This window comes from Bombina bombina, chromosome 3, assembly GCF_027579735.1.
Source record: "Bombina bombina isolate aBomBom1 chromosome 3, aBomBom1.pri, whole genome shotgun sequence".
NCBI lineage: Eukaryota > Metazoa > Chordata > Amphibia > Anura > Bombinatoridae > Bombina > Bombina bombina.
Window position 1 is genome coordinate 516,442,734 of NC_069501.1, and position 23,184 is coordinate 516,465,917.

At 39.1% G+C, this 23,184-nt stretch overlaps 1 protein-coding gene across 1 annotated transcript in view; it reads left to right on the forward strand.

The window, feature by feature from the left end:
• The first annotated feature begins 871 nt into the window (after positions 1-871).
• The window catches only part of ARL8A (ADP ribosylation factor like GTPase 8A), a 64,477-nt gene continuing 42,164 nt past the window's right edge, over positions 872-23,184 (forward strand). Inside the window, exon 1 of the mRNA XM_053704748.1 lies at positions 872-1,310. Coding sequence (XP_053560723.1) covers positions 1,188-1,310 — 123 coding nt within the window. The 5' untranslated portion in view covers positions 872-1,187. The remainder of the gene's footprint in view (positions 1,311-23,184) is intronic.

Sequence of the window (23,184 nt, forward strand, 5' to 3'; positions counted from 1 at the left end):
AGAATATCTAGCTATGCATCACGTGCACATGTAGAGAAAAATGTTAATACCAAAACAGTGATGACTTTCACTAGAAGCATTTTTGCCAATACATGTATATTGCAAGTATGTAGGCTTTCCCTTTGGTCAGGGCAAGAGGGGCACCCGCCCATGGCCCTATTCTTTGGGGTGCCCGCACTTACAGGGGTGAGGGTATAAGAAGGTGCAATGTATATCCTGTATTTTGTTTATGAATACGTTTTTTTTTTAACTATCAGGAGCTGTAATATATACTGTTACTTTTTATATAGGTAATACTGAATATTGGGACTGGTGTGGACCATACAGGGTGGCAGGGCGACAAGGGTAGGGGAATAAGAGTGCAGGGTCCCGTAAATTTGTCTTGCCCAGATCCCTGCTAATGCTAATGGTGTCCCTGCAAATATGTTTCTATTAAAAGATGTAATTCATCTATGTGCATTTAAAATTTGATACACAGTATTACTATAATATATGACACTATCATTGTGTTGATACCATCATTTATAAAGCACATCTTGTTAATTATCAGTGCATAGATAGTCAGCATTTTAACAGTGCAGTTCTGTATCAGCATATAGATATATAGGAAGATCACAGTCCATTTTTCTACAGTGTCAAGGCATGGATGCTAAGCATCCTTGCATTATTTATAAGCAATCATGTAATCCTGATTCCTCCAAGGCAGAGGGCAGCAGGGATTGTAAAATGGGAACTGAGCATTGAGCTATTTAACTACTATCCCTTTTGTCTTTGGATTTGCAGAGGGAGGAGGAGAGAGGAGGGAGTCATTGATGGGTACCGATCATCGCCCCACCCATGTGTGAGCAGTTTCTAGGAGGAGGCAGCAATAGCAGCAGCAGCAGGATCTTCATCTACTCAGACTGACAAGCAATCTGTGAAAAGATTTACTTTCTGATTTTCATGTTTACCTCCTGATTGGAATATAATCCTGCTCTTTTATTCTTCAAGAAGCTTTGTGTGCAGTGATAAGGAATAGAACAAATACACACTTCATTCATACAATCTCCATTATAACCTTTTTTTTTTTCATTCAAGTATTTACAGCAAACACAGAGAACAGAGGGCCTTAGAGAGATACAGGGAGGTACTGGGGGCTGTGCGAGGTTCTGTTTTAGTTGGTCCCCTCGCTCTCTGCTGCACTGGAGATGCTGGCCCTTTTCAATAAGCTTTTGGACTGGTTCAAGGCCCTGTTCTGGAAGGAAGAGATGGAGCTGACGTTGGTGGGGCTGCAGTACTCAGGGAAAACCACCTTTGTCAATGTGATAGCGGTGAGACAAACTGAGGCTTGGATGAGGGTAGAGGGGGGATGGGGATATACTGTCATCATATAGGATGTAACACTGTGTCTAGAGAATGTATTGCCAATTTAAATTGTGATATAGAGGTTGTTTTTTAAATTCCTTATATCATTCTAAAATATATGTGTATGGTAATATGATGATACTGTATCATAAAGTGGAATAAAATGTTGTAGCTATATATATATATATATATACTGTATATATATACTGTATATATATATATATATATATATATATACTGTATATATACTGTATATATATACATGCACATTGCTATATATTGTAAAGTAAAACAGCCATATTTGAGCTGACATTTTAATTCAATTCTGTAATCAGAAATACACAGTTATCGTTTTACTTCTTTAAGGTAAAAGAAAAAATATACTCATATTTATACAGTGAATACTAATAGGTAGCATTTTAAAACTGTCAAAATTATATTACAATCATTTCTGTTCTGCTGTGACATGTGCTCCCTGAGAAATCTGTGTTTTCTTCCTATGCTGAGCTGGACTGTGACAGCATTATAGGCCCCATCTGTGGGATGCCCAGGGATGAGATGAATTAAACAGTTTAATGTCCCAAGGGAATCACACAGACCTTATTCTTGCATGTATTTAAGCATGTTCGTTTAAGTGTATGGATAGATAGGCATATAGAATATACTTGTATTTGTCTAATAATCGTATATGTTTTTTACAGGTTAATTATAAAATATAATTTACATATACATTATGTTATATATCACTTTAGCATGGTCTTTGTCTTCATTTCATGACTTCTTGCTCCCATATAGTAATTCTGTCTCATTTATTTACAGCTGTCTAATCTTTCTCTTTGCTCTGCTACTCTCTCTCTTTCCCCAAAGCTAAAACATACCCATTGTTTTTGTATTTAATTTATGAGAAATGCCTATGGCCCCCTTTTCTACGCTTACCTCATAAAAAAATAAACCAGAGCCCTTTTTTTTTTCTTTTACTATAAAGTTACCTGGAGTGTCTACCTAAATTTGAATATGATTTAATAATTAATACATAACAGATATGTATCAATAATTTTATAATAACAATTAACAAAATATATAAAAAAATAACAAACATCTGATCAGACCTCTGGCCCTGCAGCCACTAAGTCACATACCTACTTCAGCTCAGACTCCTGGCCCTTTCATCCCCTCTTAAAGTCACATACCTACTTCAGCTCAGACTCCTGGCCCTTTCATCCCCTCTTAAAGTCACATACCTACTTCAGAACAGACGCCTGACCCTGCATCTGCTCTATAAGTCACATACCTACTTCAGAACAGACGCCTGACCCTGCATCTGCTCTATAAGTCACATACCTACTTCAGAACAGACGCCTGACCCTGCATCTGCTCTATAAGTCTCATACCTACTTCAGATCAGACCCCTGGTCCTGCATCCCCTCTATAATTTATATAACTACTATAGATTAGACCCCTGGTTGTGCATCCTCTCTATAAGTCACATACTTCAGATAATACTGCTGGCCTAGCATCCCCTCTATAAGTCTCATACCTACTTCTGGTCGTGCATCCTCTCTATAAATCATCTGTCTACTTCAGATCAGACCCCTGGTCGTGCATCGTCTCTATAAGTCAAATACTTCAGATCATACCGCTGGCCTAGCATCCCCTCTATAAGTCAGATAATTCAGATCATACTGCTGGCCTAGCATCCCCTCTATAAGTCTCATACCTACTTCTGGTTGTGCATCCTCTCTATAAATCATCTGTCTACTTCAGATCAGACCCCTGGTCGTGCATCGTCTCTATAAGTCAAATACTTCAGATCATACCGCTGGCCTAGCATCCCCTCTATAAGTCAGATAATTCAGATCATACTGCTGGCCTAGCATCCCCTCTATAAGTCACATACCTACTTCAGAACAGACGCCTGACCCTGCATCTGCTCTATAAGTCACATACCTACTTCAGAACAGACGCCTGACCCTGCATCTGCTCTATAAGTCTCATACCTACTTCAGATCAGACCCCTGGTCCTGCATCCCCTCTATAATTTATATAACTACTATAGATTAGACCCCTGGTTGTGCATCCTCTCTATAAGTCACATACTTCAGATAATACTGCTGGCCTAGCATCCCCTCTATAAGTCTCATACCTACTTCTGGTCGTGCATCCTCTCTATAAATCATCTGTCTACTTCAGATCAGACCCCTGGTCGTGCATCGTCTCTATAAGTCAAATACTTCAGATCATACCGCTGGCCTAGCATCCCCTCTATAAGTCAGATAATTCAGATCATACTGCTGGCCTAGCATCCCCTCTATAAGTCTCATACCTACTTCTGGTCGTGCATCCTCTCTATAAATCATCTGTCTACTTCAGATCAGACCCCTGGTCGTGCATCGTCTCTATAAGTCAAATACTTCAGATCATACCGCTGGCCTAGCATCTCCTCTATAAGTCAGATAATTCAGATCATACTGCTGGCCTAGCATCCCCTCTATAAGTCACATACCTACTTCAGAACAGACGCCTGACCCTGCATCTGCTCTATAAGTCACATACCTACTTCAGAACAGACGCCTGACCCTGCATCTGCTCTATAAGTCTCATACCTACTTCAGATCAGACCCCTGGTCCTGCATCCCCTCTATAATTTATATAACTACTATAGATTAGACCCCTGGTTGTGCATCCTCTCTATAAGTCACATACTTCAGATAATACTGCTGGCCTAGCATCCCCTCTATAAGTCTCATACCTACTTCTGGTCGTGCATCCTCTCTATAAATCATCTGTCTACTTCAGATCAGACCCCTGGTCGTGCATCGTCTCTATAAGTCAAATACTTCAGATCATACCGCTGGCCTAGCATCCCCTCTATAAGTCAGATAATTCAGATCATACTGCTGGCCTAGCATCCCCTCTATAAGTCTCATACCTACTTCTGGTCGTGCATCCTCTCTATAAATCATCTGTCTACTTCAGATCAGACCCCTGGTCGTGCATCGTCTCTATAAGTCAAATACTTCAGATCATACCGCTGGCCTAGCATCCCCTCTATAAGTCAGATAATTCAGATCATACTGCTGGCCTAGCATCCCCTCTATAAGTCACATACCTACTTCAGAACAGACGCCTGACCCTGCATCTGCTCTATAAGTCACATACCTACTTCAGAACAGACGCCTGACCCTGCATCTGCTCTATAAGTCTCATACCTACTTCAGATCAGACCCCTGGTCCTGCATCCCCTCTATAATTTATATAACTACTATAGATTAGACCCCTGGTTGTGCATCCTCTCTATAAGTCACATACTTCAGATAATACTGCTGGCCTAGCATCCCCTCTATAAGTCTCATACCTACTTCTGGTCGTGCATCCTCTCTATAAATCATCTGTCTACTTCAGATCAGACCCCTGGTCGTGCATCGTCTCTATAAGTCAAATACTTCAGATCATACCGCTGGCCTAGCATCCCCTCTATAAGTCAGATAATTCAGATCATACTGCTGGCCTAGCATCCCCTCTATAAGTCTCATACCTACTTCTGGTCGTGCATCCTCTCTATAAATCATCTGTCTACTTCAGATCAGACCCCTGGTCGTGCATCGTCTCTATAAGTCAAATACTTCAGATCATACCGCTGGCCTAGCATCCCCTCTATAAGTCAGATAATTCAGATCATACTGCTGGCCTAGCATCCCCTCTATAAGTCACATACCTACTTCAGAACAGACGCCTGACCCTGCATCTGCTCTATAAGTCACATACCTACTTCAGAACAGACGCCTGACCCTGCATCTGCTCTATAAGTCTCATACCTACTTCAGATCAGACCCCTGGTCCTGCATCCCCTCTATAATTTATATAACTACTATAGATTAGACCCCTGGTTGTGCATCCTCTCTATAAGTCACATACTTCAGATAATACTGCTGGCCTAGCATCCCCTCTATAAGTCTCATACCTACTTCTGGTCGTGCATCCTCTCTATAAATCATCTGTCTACTTCAGATCAGACCCCTGGTCGTGCATCGTCTCTATAAGTCAAATACTTCAGATCATACCGCTGGCCTAGCATCCCCTCTATAAGTCAGATAATTCAGATCATACTGCTGGCCTAGCATCCCCTCTATAAGTCTCATACCTACTTCAGGTCAGACCCCTGGCCCGGCATTCTCTCTATAAGTTACAATTCAGATTAGACCCCAGGCCCTGCCACACACCTCTTAAATCAGACTCTTGGCCAGTGGTGGTTATAGGAGGGATAGGGATGCTATGCACCCTATTCATTACTGTAGTACCGCCCGCAGTGAATTTAAATACTAGTGCTTTTTTGTTTACTGTTCACTGCAGAGCAAGGGAAAGGGGGGTTTAAGAAAAAGTAAAGGTGGGAATATGTTATAGAAGATGAGGTTCCCCCCAGGTGCGGAACTACAATTTGTGCAACAGATGCAGTGGCACCAGGGCCCAAGTGCTTGGTGGGGGGCCCATAGCAGCCAGTCTATATAAAAGGCGTTTTCAGAATGTGTACAATCCTAATGCAGGGGAGACTTTTATTAGTGCAGGTATGTCTATCTATTTATCTATCTATCTATTAAAACTATTGCTTACTACTGAGTTACCTTTGGGGGCCCCAAAAAATGTTTGCACCAGGGCCCTCTGTTGGGTAGGTCTGCTACTGGTCCCACCCAAGAGTACTCATGGACCCTTGATATTCAACTATGTGGGGTCAGCTCTATGCACCCTCACCCATATTTTATGGTCTAGAACCCTGTCATTCTCATACCCAGATCATACCCATGTTACACTTCATATCAGATGCCTTGCCCTGCAGCCCCTCTGTTAGCCATATACCCTATACTAACATCAGAGCCATGGCCCTGCATTCCCTTTGATAGCCACTTACACACAAAAGATCCCTGTCCTTGCAACCCCTTTGTCAGCCTCATACATACATTAAATCATATCAGACCCTTGGTCCTTCAGACCTTTGGTCGAACAAATACCCACATCTGATAAGACTATTATCACTTCAGTCCCTCTGCCAGATTATCTCCACATCAATGGCCATGTATCCTATTTGTCAGCCTCATACATTAGACCTCAAATAAAACCCTGACCATGCAGCCCCTCTGTCAGATCCATACCTGTATAACACCCCAGATATATTACTACTCCTGGCCTCAGCCACCTGTTGCATTTTTTCAGCTGCTTGTAGTATGTTGTTTTGTAATTACCACATGTGTAGCCTTTCAGTACAGGGGGAATAATGAGGAGCACTAGGCCTGGCTGCCACACTTCCTGGCAACCAGATAAAAATGTAAGGAAGAAAAGCAGTACCAAAAGTTGTTTCACCCCTCATGACTCCCATCAGAATATTACCAAAGTGTGCATCAGTTGTCAACCATTGCTTTCTACCATGCTTTTGTGTATAACTACTTTGTGTATAACTATTTTGTGTATAACTATTTTGGCTTTACCATGTGTCCTTGTAACCTTTTTAATTTCTAGTTCTCATTTATTCCTCTCCCTGACCACATTAATTCACCTGTACTCTTACCCCTTATAAATTCTAATACCTATCTCAACTAAAAACATTTTTTTATATAAATGTAATGTTTTGAAAGATATAATCCTTATTTTTTTTTCTCTAAACTGTGCAAGTGTGGTACTATTTTTAAATGTTTTGTACCTACTGAAGGTTCCTCTTTCTTCGTCTTCCAGAGGTATTCCTTAATTTTTTCTCTTCCCAACCCTTTATATTCTCTTAGGAGCTTATTTTTTGTTTTCTGCCCCTCCCCCACTCTTCAGTTTGTGTATATCCCTTTCATTTAATATACTACACTCTTACTATGCAGTAGACTTTAGTAATCACTTGATGATACTTATGGTGGGGCGTGTCTAGGCATTTTGTGGCCATGTCTGGGTGCTTGTGGGTGGGACTAAGGGAAAATCAGCAAATAGGGACATATCACTGTCTCAGAGGGACAGTGGGACAGAACTCAGTATCAAGGAGTGTCCCTCTCAAATAGGATCTATTTGGAGGTCTGTGAGAGGTAATATGTAATGGAGACCATATAGCTGAAAACTAGGCAAGACTGGCGAAAGAACCATATCTAGAGCATGTTTCTGAATATGTGGGCCTCTTCGGTCTGTTGTAGTAGAGGTTACTTGCCTTGCATGCTACTGCTGCAAGATTTGACAAAACTACATCAGGTGCACAATTATAGAGTAAAATAAAAACAATTACAATTATAAAGGTATAGAACAAGGGTGAGCAACCTTGCACCCCAGATGTTTTGAAACTACATTCCCCATGATACTCAGACACTCTTTAGGTTAACTGAGTATCATGGGAAATGTAGTTTCAAAATCATATGGGGTGCCAAGGGTCTTCCCTGTAAAGGTACAATCTGATGTATACCAACTTTATGCAGGTGGGTTTGTGAGCTGAAATGCTACAGGATCAGGTCTGAGAAGATGAGGGATCTGTGGTGAAACATCAAAGAAGTAGATTCATGTAGAATATATGCATGAACAAAATAATGATTAAACGTTCATTTAAAATTGTAAACTTTAGTTAATAATCATATTAAAATGTACACATTCCATACAAAAAAACATGGAAGCATAAAGGAATAAAATAGGAACATGATGCATTCCTCAACAGATGTAGTTTTAAGGAATGCTGAGACTTCAAAGTTTGAGAAAATTCTTATGTAATGAGAGATGGAATTCCATAGAATAAGTACAGTCCTAGAAAAGTTACGTAAACAGAAATGTAAGAATGTGGTGAGAGTGTTTTTAGCAATGTCAATAGACATCATATAAAACCTACCAGTGCTTTACAACAATTTGCTTTCATAGAGCTCCTTTACATTGTATGGGAAGCAACCCACATGGAACTCTAGTTCAGCCCTTTATTTATTGTATTCTGTGGTGACTACGCTGCTCCTACAAGGTTTGCAAGCTGCATTACATTTTTTTAATTTATGATACTGATTAGCAAGCTATTCAAGAAACGTGCCAAGCTATGGATGGTGATATTTCACCTCATCTTTCCTTTCTGTAATTTTTTGTGAATGTTGTGCTAGATTTATTATGAAAGATGACTGACATAACAGGTAGGGCTGTCACCTTTAGTTCAGGCCAAACCCAAACTCTCTTGCGCTGTGCACGGCAAACCAAAACATATTTTGCAGAGTACATACTACTTATGATAGCAAATAAACACAAACTCTCACACAAATATTCACACTCTCACACACACTCATGCTCACACTCTCACACCCTAACACATACTTTCTCAAACAAACTCTCTTTCGCGCACACACATAGACACTCACGTTCTCACACACATACACTCTCACACACTAACACATACACCCTCACACGCATTCTCTCTTACACACACTGTCACACACTAACACATACTCTCTCTCTCGCACACACAAAGACACTCACACATTCACACATTAACACATACATACTCTCTCTCACACACAAAGACACTCACACTCTAACACAGGCACACTCTCACACACTAACACGTACACCTTCACACAGATTCTCTCTTACACACACTCTCACATGCACACACACACAAGGACACTCACTCTTTTACACACAGACTAACACAGACACTGACAAACACAAAAACACACAAACTATCACACCACAGCTAAGCATCATGTAGGAGCCATCACTCAGTAAGAACAGTAATAGTACAGTACTACTAGGCAGTCTATATTTGTGCCACATTTTCCATCAAAACCCGTCCATTTGCATTTGGGTCTGACAAAGCTTTAAACCTGGACACACAAATAACTGTCCGGGTCATTTCCGGACGGGTGGCAATGATAATACCAGGTAGGTTTATAGAGGAAGAGTATAGTTTATAGATAATGTTGGTCTAGTATAGAAGCCCCGGTAAATCACTAAGAGAATGTAGGATGCCATGCTATTTTACAGGAAGCCAGCATATTATGTTTTTACAATTGTATTTTTTGCAATATGTAGATGTAAATAAATTTCTTCCAAATCTCTACTTCCTGACTTCACATTTATACCCCTATCTCTTGCACTAATCAAAGTTTCATTACCATCTTATTTTCCCGCTCCTAACACTTTGCCATAAAAAAATGACTTCTGTTTAAAGGGACATGAAACCCATATTTTTTCTTTCATGATTTAGAAAGAGCATGCGATATTAAACAACTTTCTGATCTAATTTGCTTCATTCTCTTAATATTCTTTGCTGAAAAGCATATCTAGATAGGCTAAGTAGCTACTGATTGGTCGCTTCACATAGATGCCGCGTGTGATTGGCTCTCCCATGTGCATTTCTATTTCTTCAACAAAGGATATTTAAAGAATGAAGCAAATAAGATAATAGAAGTACATTTGAATGGTGTTTAAAATTGTATTCTCTATCTGAATCATGAAAGAAATTTTTTGGGTTTAATGTCCCTTTAAGGGTAAATTCCTCTCTGCAGCATTATGTGTTGTTGAATGGAAAGTCAAACTTTTTTATTTCCTGGCATAGCTTTTACCATAGTTCAATAAATTCCATACATTTCAGGTATGTCATTTTCAGCTAGTTATCTCATATCTAACTATAGCAAATATTTTTTTTTAGAAACTATTTAAAGTGGTAAAATTTAAAAGCATACCAGTGTGCCTATTTTTTCACATGACCCATGAACATCTGATACTCATGTATACTTCACAGGCCATGTGCACAAGAAAAGTTATCACAAAACCTGTGATAATGTTTTAAAAAAATAAGCCCATGCAGCAATAAAATAAAATAAACAAGATAGAGAGGTTGATCACAATCTTTTTTTCTTAGATAATTTGTTTTTTCCAGTTATCTCAATCAGTGGTGTCGCCAGAAAGTAATAATAGGGGGTCACTTGTGACGTTTTGAGAAAATAGCTGTAACACAAGTGGCGGGGCAGTGTCAGTGTGATTGGCGGGACAGAGCGTGCAGTGGGTGTGATAAGGTGGGGTTGGGCAAGCCATCAGCAGGGGAGATCACAGTTTGGGGACCAGAAATTTTGCTGGGGGGCCAATTACTCCCTTGACGACTACACTGATCACAATCCTAAAATGCTTCTGCTGTTAATACTCCTGAAGCTGGAAAATTTTACCTCCCAGAAACAAAATTGCAATGCGCAGGATTAGCAATAAACAAAATGATGATTTTGTGGGTTTAGTAATGCTAAAAGATGCCGTGTACAAGTAACCTGTTGTGTTCCAAAACCAAAGAGATATATGTGTATGTTTTTAAGTGTTTTAGCACTGGCATTATCAGAAGTCAATAGTAAGCTTTTATGTTTGTTGACTTATTGATTTAGCTATTTTTTTATCAAAGTACAAATGCTTATTATTCATTTTTAATGTTAATTGATTGAGCAGGCAGCGTTTTTATATACGTTTGGTGACGTTGCATCCTGATGCCATGCATTGTAGGCCCAGATTATGAGTGTAGCGCTTACGGTTATGCAGTTTATCGCGGGTCAGGTTTTCTGCTTGTATTACAAGTTGAAAGTAAATGTGATCACTTGAGCGCAATTGAAGTTAATGCTTATCGGGTTAGCACGTGAGCGCGTTAGCTCTGGTTAAGTGTTTTCGCGAAACAAAAAAGTGTCACAAAAACACATCAAAAATACATTACATAGTACAGTTACACTTATAATAACATCATCTAATTAAAATATTACAACAAATATTAAATAAAAAAGTTACAAGGGCTCAAAGATATGAGGTCTCAGGTGTTAAGATAAAAGGCAGCCAAAGTGATTTAACATAGAGATACATACATATACTGTACATGTCTAAATATGTATATGAATGAATATATATATATATGTACATATGTATTTATGTGTTTATATGTGTATTTATGTATTTACAGACATATATACACTTATAAACACATAAATACATTTGTATACATATATATATATATATATATATATATATATATATATATATATATATATATAGGTGCATTGGAGCCCTTTGCAGTTAAGTAGATGAAAACATGTAAAAACATATTTATGATATTAATAATTTTTAATATGATATATTCATTTTTAATAAAGTGTTATATTGTGTATTTCACATTCCAATGTTCTGCACATAGCAGAATATGTTATATGTATTTATAAATAGTTATTCCTGCGTATACTTCTATATATCTATACTTATATATAATCATGTATATATGTATAGGTATAGATATATATTGCACCAAAATGTTATCAGATATATGTAGAAATATGTAGGAAAATAGACCTACATCCTTTTTATTATATCACGATAAATCATTTTGGGTGACTCACTTGATTAGACTTAGACTTGAGATAGATTTTCAAATATGAAAATGGTTCATACCCTCTAAGTGTATGATTCAGACAGATGACTAGTTTACTTTCCAGTCACTGCATGTAAAATAGATATACAATATTTCTTTAGTAAATCAAAACTATGACAATAAGTCATTGGAAATCATTTAGAAGATTATTATTATTATCATCTTTTTTATTTTTAAAGTGTCATATACTGCAGTTCTCTGATGTTAGGGTCATCACAGAGTAAAAAAAGCAAAATACAATAACACAATAAAGAGCTAAATTGTACATGAGTTAACATCTGATGTATACTACATTTTGCTCATGATGGTCAACTACACATCAATGACTCCTTAAAGAGTCATTAAACCCAAAACAAATCTTTCATCATTCAGATACAGAATACAATTTTAAACAACATTCCAATTTACTTCTATTATTTAATTTTCTCCATTCTTCAGATATCCTTTGTTGAAGAAATAGCAATGCACATGGGTGAGCCAATCACATGAGGCATCTATGTGCAGCCACCAATCAGCAGCTACTGAGTCTGAGCCTATCTAGATATGCTTTTAAACAAAGGATATCAAGAGAATGAAGCAAATTAGACAATAGAAGTACATTGGAAAGCTGTTTTAAATTGCATGCTCTTTCTAAACCATGAAAGAAAAAAATTGGGTTTCATGTCCCTTTAAGGGTCACATATAAATTTAGCAGTATTAAACATGCAAATAAAATATTTCCTGAATATAATGTCAGGGGCAAATTAAAGTTTGGAATAAAATGTGATGCCAAGGAAGCATGCATGAGGATTTAAATTGTCAATGTTAACAATTTTTGAGATATGAGGTGTGGGACAGTGGATGAAGATGAAAAAAGATGCATGCTCAGTAGTAGCTGGTGCCTCAGAAAGTGTGCATATAAAAGACCGTGTACTCTTCTTCCATAATGTTTTTCTCCTTCATATCCTCTTCCTATATTTAAATTGTCAATCCACCTCTCGTTACCCCTCCGCTCACACTCACACTCTTTCTACAACCCCTTTCCTTTTTCTTCACTTTTTGTGCCCTTAGTGTAATATAAACATTTGTCTCTCCAATGACCCCTCAATTGCCCCTTGCATATTTTTAGCACCCCTTCTAGCCTCTTCCATTTACATTTTCCCATCCCAATTCTTCAAAACCCCACACTGTTATCAATACTTTTCTCACCCCTTTGCTCTCTGGGTAATTTGTTTGTGTGTACTCTATCACCAACAAGATCCCCCAAAAAATGGTTACCACGTCTGTCATGGCCCTATTTAGGATCATGGGCCTGAAGTTGTAGCTCCACCAGCCCCTGCGTTAGGATAGTCTTGCTTGCAGTGCAAAAAGTCAGCTGCGGTGCAGCTTTTCCTCTGTCGCTTCTCAGTGATACAGGATTTTTTTTTTACAAGTATTGGGTAAGCTTAGTATGTCACAGCTAAAGTGACTGCATAGGACAGGCAATGGGGAAGCATCCAAATTGTCAAGAGCTGGGGTTAATTAATGGCTATGATGAGAGATGGACTGGTCAGGCAGGAGTGAGATTAGGTGATGGAAAAAGTGACTTAAAGACTATGAAAAGTGTTGTGAATGTTATCTATTAGTCTTCTATAGAATCTTGTAAGGGAGAGCAGTAGTAGTTGTAACAGTTTGACAGTGCAGGGATTGTCCACTGGGATATTGCAATCACCCATGGCCAGGTTGTCAGCAGAGAGAAGTCAGGATTGCCAGGTGGCAGAGTGATCTTGAAGATATATGTGTGTTCCTGGGGGACATTATACAGCAATTGTATGTAGAGAGAGAGATGAGAATGTAAGGTAAAGGTAGTATATGGTTGAAAGATTAAGGGCTAGATTACGAGTGGAGCATTATTTAACGCTCCCCCTTGAGCGTTAACTGCGCTAGAAGTAAGCTTTTCGCGCTTCTCGGTTTGTGCTCGTATTATGAGTTGAAAGTAAATTATTTTCACTTGCGCACTAATTCAACAAGTGCAAAAAGCAGAACTTACAATATTGCGCGCGATAACCTATTCCCCTATAGAAGTCAATGGAGCAAAAACAGTGGTTAAAAAACACCCAAATTGCAAGCAAACCCAATCACATATTCTCATGTGTGCTATCCCGACATGAAAATATAAATATTTCACATACCAATGTTCTTCACATACAAGAATATGTTCTATTTTTATATATATATATATATATATATATATATATATATATATATATATATATATATATATATATATATATAATGTTTTTGGTACAATATATATCTATACCTATATATATAAATGATTATATATAGGTATAGTTATATATATATATATATATATATATATATATATATATATATATATATATATATATATATAGGAATATCTAATTATAAATACTTAGAAAATGTTCTGCTATGTGCAGAACATAGGAATGTGAAATATTTACTTTATTAAAAATGAATATTGCCTAAATATGCTTTTACATGTTTTCATCTACTTACCTGCAAAGGGCTCCAATGCACACACACACATATATATATATATATATTTTTATATATATATATGTGTACATATGTATTTATATGTTTATATGTGTATATATGTCTGTACATACATACAGTATATACATACATACACTTCTTTAGACGTGTATATGTATGTATTAAGGGCTATGTTAAAGCCCTTTGCAGACTGACTTTTTTTTTATAACACCTGAGACCTCGGGGACGATTTACCATTGTCTTTCCGACATGATACGCTGTAGCGTATTATGTCCGACAGACATCGCTGAATGCCGACAGCATACACTCTCGGCATTTAACATTGCACAAGCATTTCTGGTGAACTGCCTGTGCAATGCCGTCCCCTGCAGATTCGCGGCCAATTGGCTGCTAGTAGGGGGTGTCAATCAACCCGATCGTATAGGATCGGTCGGATTCCAGACCGCAGCCTCAGAGGTATCACTACTGTGTCTTTGTATAGTGCTGGGTGTTATTATACTGATGCAGATACCACTGACACTATAACCAGCCCTCCTCTGGCTATACCCATGTGCCAGTGTCACTACTGTGCCTTTGTATAGAGCTGGGTGTTATTATACTGATGCAGAGACCACTGATCCTATAACCAGCCCTCATCTGGCTATACCCATGTGCCAGTGTCACTACTGTGTCATTATATAGCGCTTGGTGTTATTATACTGATGCAGATACCACGGATTCTATAACCAGCCCTCCTCTGGCTATACCCATGAGCCAGTGTCACTACTGTGTCATTATATAGTGCTGGGTGTTATTGTACTGATGCAGATACCACTGATCCTATAACCAGCCCTCCTCTGGCTATACCCATGTGCCAGTGTCACTACTGTGTCATTATATAGGGCTGGGTGTTATTATACTAATGCAGATACCACTGATCCTATAACCAGCCCTCCTCTGGCTATACCCATGAGCCAGTGTCACTACTGTGTCATTATATAGGGCTGGGTGTTATTATACTGATGCAGATACCACTGACCCTATAACCAGCCCTCCTCTGGCTATACCCATGAGCCAGTGTCAATACTGTGCCTTTGTATAGTGCTGGGTGTTATTATACTGATGCAGATACCACTGATCCTATAACCAGCCCTCCTCTGGCTATACCCATGAGCCAGTGTCACTACTGTGTCATTATATAGTGCTGGGTGTTATTATACTGATGCAGATACACCACTGATTCTATAACCAGCCCTCCTGGCTATACCCATGTGCCAGTGTCACTACTGTGTCTTTGTATAGAGGTTGGTGTTATTATACTGATGCAGATACCACTGATTCTATAACCAGCCCTTGTCTGGCTATACCCATGTGCCAGTGTCACTACTGTGTCATTATATAGTGCTGGGTGTTATTATACTGATGCAGATACCACTGATTCTATAACCAGCCCTTGTCTGGCTATACCCATGTGCCAGTGTCACTACTGTGTCATTATATAGTGCTGGGTGTTATTATACTGATGCAGATACCACTGATCCTATAACCAGCCCTCCTGGCTATACCCATGTGCCAGTGTCACTACTGTGTCTTTGTATAGAGCTGGGTGTTATTATACTGATGCAGATACCACGGATTCTATAACCAGCCCTCCTCTGGATATACCCATGAGCCAGTGTCACTACTGTGTCATTATATAGTGCTTGGTGTTATTATACTGATGCAGATACCACGGATTCTATAACCAGCCCTCCTCTGGCTATACCCATGAGCCAGTGTCACTACTGTGTCATTATATAGTGCTGGGTGTTATTATACTGATGCAGATACCACTGATCCTATAACCAGCCCTCCTCTGGCTATACCCATGTGCCAGTGTCACTACTGTGTCATTATATAGTGCTGGGTGTTATTATACTGATGCAGATACCACTGATCCTATAACCAGCCCTCCTCTGGCTATACCCATGAGCCAGTGTCACTACTGTGTCATTATATAGTGCTGGGTGTTATTATACTGATGCAGATACCACTGACCCTATAACCAGCCCTCCTCTGGCTATACCCATGAGCCAGTGTCACTACTGTGCCTTTGTATAGTGCTGGGTGTTATTATACTGATGCAGATACCACTGATCCTATAACCAGCCCTCCTCTGGCTATACCCATGAGCCAGTATCACTACTGTGTCATTATATAGTGCTGGGTGTTATTATACTGATGCAGATACCAATGATTCTATAACCAGCCCTCCTCTGGCTATACCCATGTGCCAGTGTCACTACTGTGTCTTTGTATAGTGCTTGGTGTTATTATACTGATGCAGATACCACTGACCCTATAACCAGCCCTCCTGGCTATACCCATGTGCCAGTGTCACTACTGTGTCTTTGTATAGAGGTTGGTGTTATTATACTGATGCAGATACCACTGATTCTATAACCAGCCCTTGTCTGGCTATACCCATGTGCCAGTGTCACTACTGTGTCATTATATAGTGCTGGGTGTTATTATACTGATGCAGATACCACTGACCCTATAACCAGCCCTCCTCTGGCTATACGCATGTGCCAGTGTCACTACTGTGTCATTATATAGTGCTGGGTGTTATTATACTGATGCAGATACCACTGACCCTATAACCAGCCCTCCTCTGGCTATACCCATGAGCCAGTGTCACTACTGTGCCTTTGTATAGTGCTGGGTGTTATTATACTGATGCAGATACCACTGATCCTATAACCAGCCCTCATCTGGCTATACCCATTTGCCAGTGTCACTACTGTGTCTTTGTATAGAGGTTGGTGTTATTATACGGATGCAGATACCACTGATTCTATAACCAGCCCTTGTCTGGCTATACCCATGTGCCAGTGTCACTACTGTGTCATTATATAGTGCTGGGTGTTATTATACTGATGCAGATACCACTGATTCTATAACCAGCCCTTGTCTGGCTATACCCATGTGCCAGTGTCACTACTGTGTCATTATATAGTGCTGGGTGTTATTATACTGATGCAGATACCACTGATCCTATAACCAGCCCTCCTCTGGCTATACCCATGTGCCAGTGTCACTACTGTGTCTTTGTATAGAGGTTGGTGTTATTATACGGATGCAGATACCACTGATTCTATAACCAGCCCTTGTCTGGCTATACCCATGTGCCAGTGTCACTACTGTGTCATTATATAGTGCTGGGTGTTATTATACTGATGCAGATACCACTGATTCTATAACCAGCCCTTGTCTGGCTATAGCCATGTGCCAGTGTCACTACTGTGTCATTATATAGTGCTGGGTGTTATTATAATGATGCAGATACCACTGATCCTATAACCAGCCCTCCTCTGGCTATACCCATGTGCCAGTGTCACTACTGTGTCATTATATAGTGCTGGGTGTTATTATACTGATGCAGATACTACTGACCCTATAACCAGTCCTCCTCTGGCAATACCCATGTGCCAATGTCACTACTGTGTCATTATATAGTGTTGGGTGTTATTATACTGATGCAGATGCTACTGACCCTATAACCAGTCCTCCTCTGGCTATACCCATGTGCCAGTGTCACTACTGTGTCATTATAAAGTGTTGGGTGTTATTATACTGATGCAGATACCACTGATTCTATAACCAGCCCTTGTCTGGCTATAGGCATGGGCCAGTGTCACTACTGTGTCATTATATAGTGCTGGGTGTTATTATACTGATGCAGATACCACTGATCCTATAACCAGCCCTCCTATAGCTATACCCATGTGCCAGTGTCACTACTGTGTCATTATATAGTGCTGGGTGTTATTATACTGATGCAGATACCACTGATCCTATAACCAGCCCTCCTATAGCTATACCCATGTGCCAGTGTCACTACTGTGTCATTATATAGTGCTGGGTGTTATTATACAGATGCAGATACCACTGATCCTATAACCAGCCCTGCTCTGGCTATACCCATGAGCCAGTGTCACTACTGTGTCTTTGTATAGAGCTGGGTGTTATTATACTGATGCAGATACCACTGATCCTATAACCAGCTCTCTTCTGGCTATACCCATGTGCCAGTGTCACTACTGTGTCATTATATAGCACTGGGTGTTATTATACAGATGCAGATACCACTGATCCTATAACCAGCCCTCCTCTAGCTATACCCATGAGCCAGTGTCACTACTGTGTCATTATATAGCACTGGGTGTTATTATACAGATGCAGATACATATCCAGTATTTCACTCAGGCTTTATTATAACTTATCACCCAATATCGCTAGCAGTCTCTTGACAAGCCACTAACTTTGTTCACACTACATATTTTTTTATTCCTATTATTTAATCAGAAAGAAAAGATATACTAAGGTTGTGGCGGACACTGCAAGGGCTAATCACGGCACCCGTGTCTGTGTACGGACACCTTGCCTATCCCTGGAAGAGACACTTTGCTCTGTGGAGCAGAGTTAGCAGTGAGCAGGGGACACACTTTAAAAATGAAATCCTGCAGCCAATTTAAACCAAATTATGCTACTTTCTGCATATAGCATCTTACAGTCGCCTATATTTTTGAATGCATGTGCTTTTCTATTAGGGTTATAAGTGTTTTGAGAAAAGCTCGCCATCTTTTAGTTTGCGAGTAAAAACTGTGAGATCTGTAGTGTGAAAATCTTTACAGAATTATTCTGGGATTAGAGAGACAATTTCATATACACCAATGGGGGCCGATTTATCAAGCTCCGTATGGAGCATGATACCCCTGTTTCCGTGCGAGCCTTCAGACCGCTGCTCCGTAACTTGTCCGCCTGCTCTGAGGCCGTGGACAAAAATCAACCTGATCGAATACGATCGGGTTGATTGACACCCCCGCTAGCGGCCGATTGGCCGCAAATCTGCAGGGGGCATCATTGCACCAGCAGTTCACAACAACTGCTGGTGCAATGATAATTTTTATCGATCTGCAGTGGACATGATGTCCGCTCGCACTATGATAAATCTACCCCATGGAATACCATGTTCAGCCTATTCACTTTGTATTTTGTACTTATAAGTACAAATTTCTAAGTGATTTCTGTACATCCAGTGTACTTAAATTATGGTTTATGCTGTGCATATTTAATATGATTTATTCCTGTGTAATTTACATACAAATTTTACATTTTTGATAAAATACGATTTTTGGTGAAGAATTTTGTTCCAATTTTTGATGCACCTTAATATTACGTTTTTTTCCTGCATATTTTTATGTGAATGGTTCAATTATTTGTTTTGTAAGATTAAAATTTTCAAATGTTATTGCGCACTTTTGTAATGTATGCATCTCCTCCCCATACAAATATGCAGTATATGCCCCTGTTTTCAGGTTAAAAAGTGGCTATAGATCATTACACCACAGAAACAGAAGTACTGGCGAGCATTCTTTAATAATTTCGCCAATACAGAGACCTTTAGATCATCGGGCTCCTAGTGAAAGTTTAATAGTGCGCAAATTAAAAAGAGCGGTTTGCCTTGTATAGACAAGATATAGATGTAAGGTTTTTTATATTTCCCTTGTTAAGTGCTCTAATGTAAGGGAAAAATTAACAATAATACACAAGACAGTGAAAAGAAAATAAAGACAGAAATATGTTTAGTAGATTTGTTCCTCCAGATAATAAAAATTGCAACAGTTAATGCTTGCTTGCCTTATTGAATGCTCTTTGGGGTCAATTTATTAAATTCCGGGCGGACATGATTCTCTGTAGCGAAACCATGTCCACCCGACATCGCTAAATGCAGACAACATACGATGTTGGCATTTAACATTGCACAAGCATTTCTTGTGAAATGCTTGTGCAATGCCGCACCTGCACATTCGCTGCCACTAGTAGGGGGTGTCAATTATCCTGATCATATCAGATGGGGATGATTTCAGTCCGCCACCTAAAAGGTGGCAGACAAGCTAAGGAGCAGCGGTCTTATGACCGCTGCTTCTTAACTTAAGTTTCCGGCGAGCCTGAAATCCTTTCCCCATTTGATCGGCCTGTGCACTGTGTTGAATCTATTTAATTTGTTAATTGCAGTATTACAAACAGGAAAAAAATCTTATGGTAAATCAAAGCTAGGCCCACATCAATGAGATTTCAGATGAAAACAGAGTAGATTTAAGTAGACATTATTTGTATTAAAAAAAACGGCTAGATTACGAGTTGTGCGTTAGGCTGAAAAAGCAGCGTTAAGAGGTCCTAACGCTGCTTTTTCACTACCACTGCTATTACGAGTCTTGAAGGTTTAGGGTCACCGCACACTTCTTTGGCCTTACCGCAAAACGACTTACGTAAACTTCGTAAAGTCTTTTTTCTATGGGACTTCCATAGCGCTGATATTACGAGTCTGTCCTGGGAGGCCAAAAAGTGAGCGGTACACCCTACCCTGTCAAGAGTCCTAACGCATTTAAAAGTCAGTAGTTAAGAGTTTTATGGTACAACGCCGTAACATAAAACTCATAACTAAAGTGCTAAAAAGTACACTAACACCCATAAACTACCTATTAACCCCTAAACCGAGGCCCTCCCGCATCGCAAACACTATAATAACATTTTTAACCCCTAATCTGCCGCTCCGGACACCGCCGCCACCTACATTATATTTATGAACCCCTAATCTGCTGCCCCCAACATCGCCGACACCTACATTATATTTATTAATCCCTAATCTGCCGCCCCCAACATCGCCGACACCTACATTATATTTATTAATCCCTAATCTGCCGCCCCCAATGTCGCTGCCACCTACCTACACTTATTAACCCCTAATCTGACGCCCCCGCCACTATAATAAACATATTAACCCCTAAACCGCCGCACTCCCGCCTCGCAAACAATAGTGAAATATTATTAACCCCTAATCTGCTGTCCCTAAAATCGACGCCACCTACCTACATTTATTAACCCCTAATCTGCCGCCCCCAACGTCGCCGCCACTATATTAAAGTTATTAACCCCTAAATCTAAGTCTAACCCTAACACCCCCTAACTTAATATAATTTAAATAAGTCTAAATAAAATTCCTATCATTAACTAAATTATTCCTATTTAAAACTAAATACTTACCTATAAAATAAACCCTAAGCTAGTTACAATATAACTAATAGTTACATTGTATCTAGCTTTGGGTTTATTTTTATTTTACAGGCAAGTTTGTATTTATTTTAACTTGGTACGATAGTTATTAAATAGTTATTAACTATTTAATAACTACCTAGCTAAAATAAATACAAAAGTACCTGTAAAATAAAACCTAACCTAAGTTACACTAACACCTAACACTACACTATAATTAAATAAATTAACTAAATTAACAACAATTAAATAAATCAAATTAAATTAGCTAAAGTACAAAAAAGAAAACACTAAATTACAGAAAATAATAAACAAATTACAAGCTATTTAAACTAATTACACCTAATCTAATAGCCCTATCAAAATAAAAAAAGCCCCCCCAAAATAAAAAAAAACCCTAGCCTAAACTGAACTACCAATAGCCCTTAAATGGGCCTTTTGCGGGGCATTGCCCCAAAGTAATCAGCTCTTTTACCTAAAAAAAAAAAAATACAAACAACCCCCCCAACAGTAAAACCCACCACCCACACAACCAACCCCCCAAATAAAATACTAACTAAAAAAACTAAGCTCCCCATTGCCTTGAAAAGGGCATTTGGATGGGCATTGCCCTTAAAAGGGCAGTTAGCTCTTTTGCAAGCCCAAAGTCCCTAACCTAAAAATAAAACCCACCCAATACACCCTTAAAAAACCCTAACACTAACCCCCTGAAGATCGACTTACCGGGAGAAGTCTTCATCTAAGCCAGGCCGAAGTGCTCAACGAAGCCGGGAGAAGTCTTCATCCAAGCCAGGCGAAGTGGTCCTCCAGACGGGCAGAAGTCTTCATCCAGACGGCATCTTCTATCTTCATCCATCCGGCGCGGAGCGGGTCCATCTTCAAGACATCCGGCGTGGAGCATCCTCTTCAATTGACGTCTTCTTACTAAATGACGGTTCCTTTAAGTGATGTCATCCAAGATGGCATCCCTTAGATTTCGATTGGCTGATAGAATTCTTTTAGCCAATCGGAATCTAAGGGACGCCATCTTGGATGACATCACTTAAAGGTACCTTCATTCAGTAAGAAGACTCCGGATGAAGAGGATGCTCCGTGTCTGATGTCTTGAAGATGGACCCGCTCCGTGTCGGATGGATGAAGATAGAAGATGCCGTCTGGATGAAGACTTCTGCCCGTCTGGAGGACCACTTCTCCCGGCTTGGATGAAGACTTCTCCCGGCTTTGTTGAGGACTTCAGCCCGGCTTGGATGAAGACTTCTCCCAGTAAGTCGATCTTCAGGGGGTTAGTGTTAGGTTTTTTTAAGGGTGTATTGAGTGGGTTTTATTTTTAGGTTAGGGACTTTGGGCTGCAATAGAGCTAACTGCCCTTGGTAGTTTAGTTTAGGCTAGGGTATTTTTTTATTTTGGGGGGCTTTTTTATTTTAATAGGGCTATTAGATTAGGTGTAATTAATTTAAATATCTGTAATTTGTTTATTATTTTCTGTAATTTAGTGTTTGGGTTTTTTTGTACTTTAGCTAATTTAATTTAATTTAGGTAATTGTATTTAATTTAGTTAATTTATTTAATTATAGTGTAGTGTTAGGTGTTATTGTAACTTAGGTTAGGTTTTATTTTACATGTAAATTTGTATTTATTTTATCTAGGTAGTTATTAAATAGTTAATAACTATTTAATAGCTATTCTACCTTGTTAAAATAAATACAAATTGCCTGTAAAATAAAAATAAACCCTAAGCTAGCTACAATGTAACTGTTAGTTATATTGTATCTATCTTAGGGTTTATTTTATAGGTGAGTATTTAGTTTTAAATAGGAATAATTTATTTAATGATAGTAATTTTATTTAGATTTATTTAAATTATATTTAAGTTAGTGGGTTTTAGG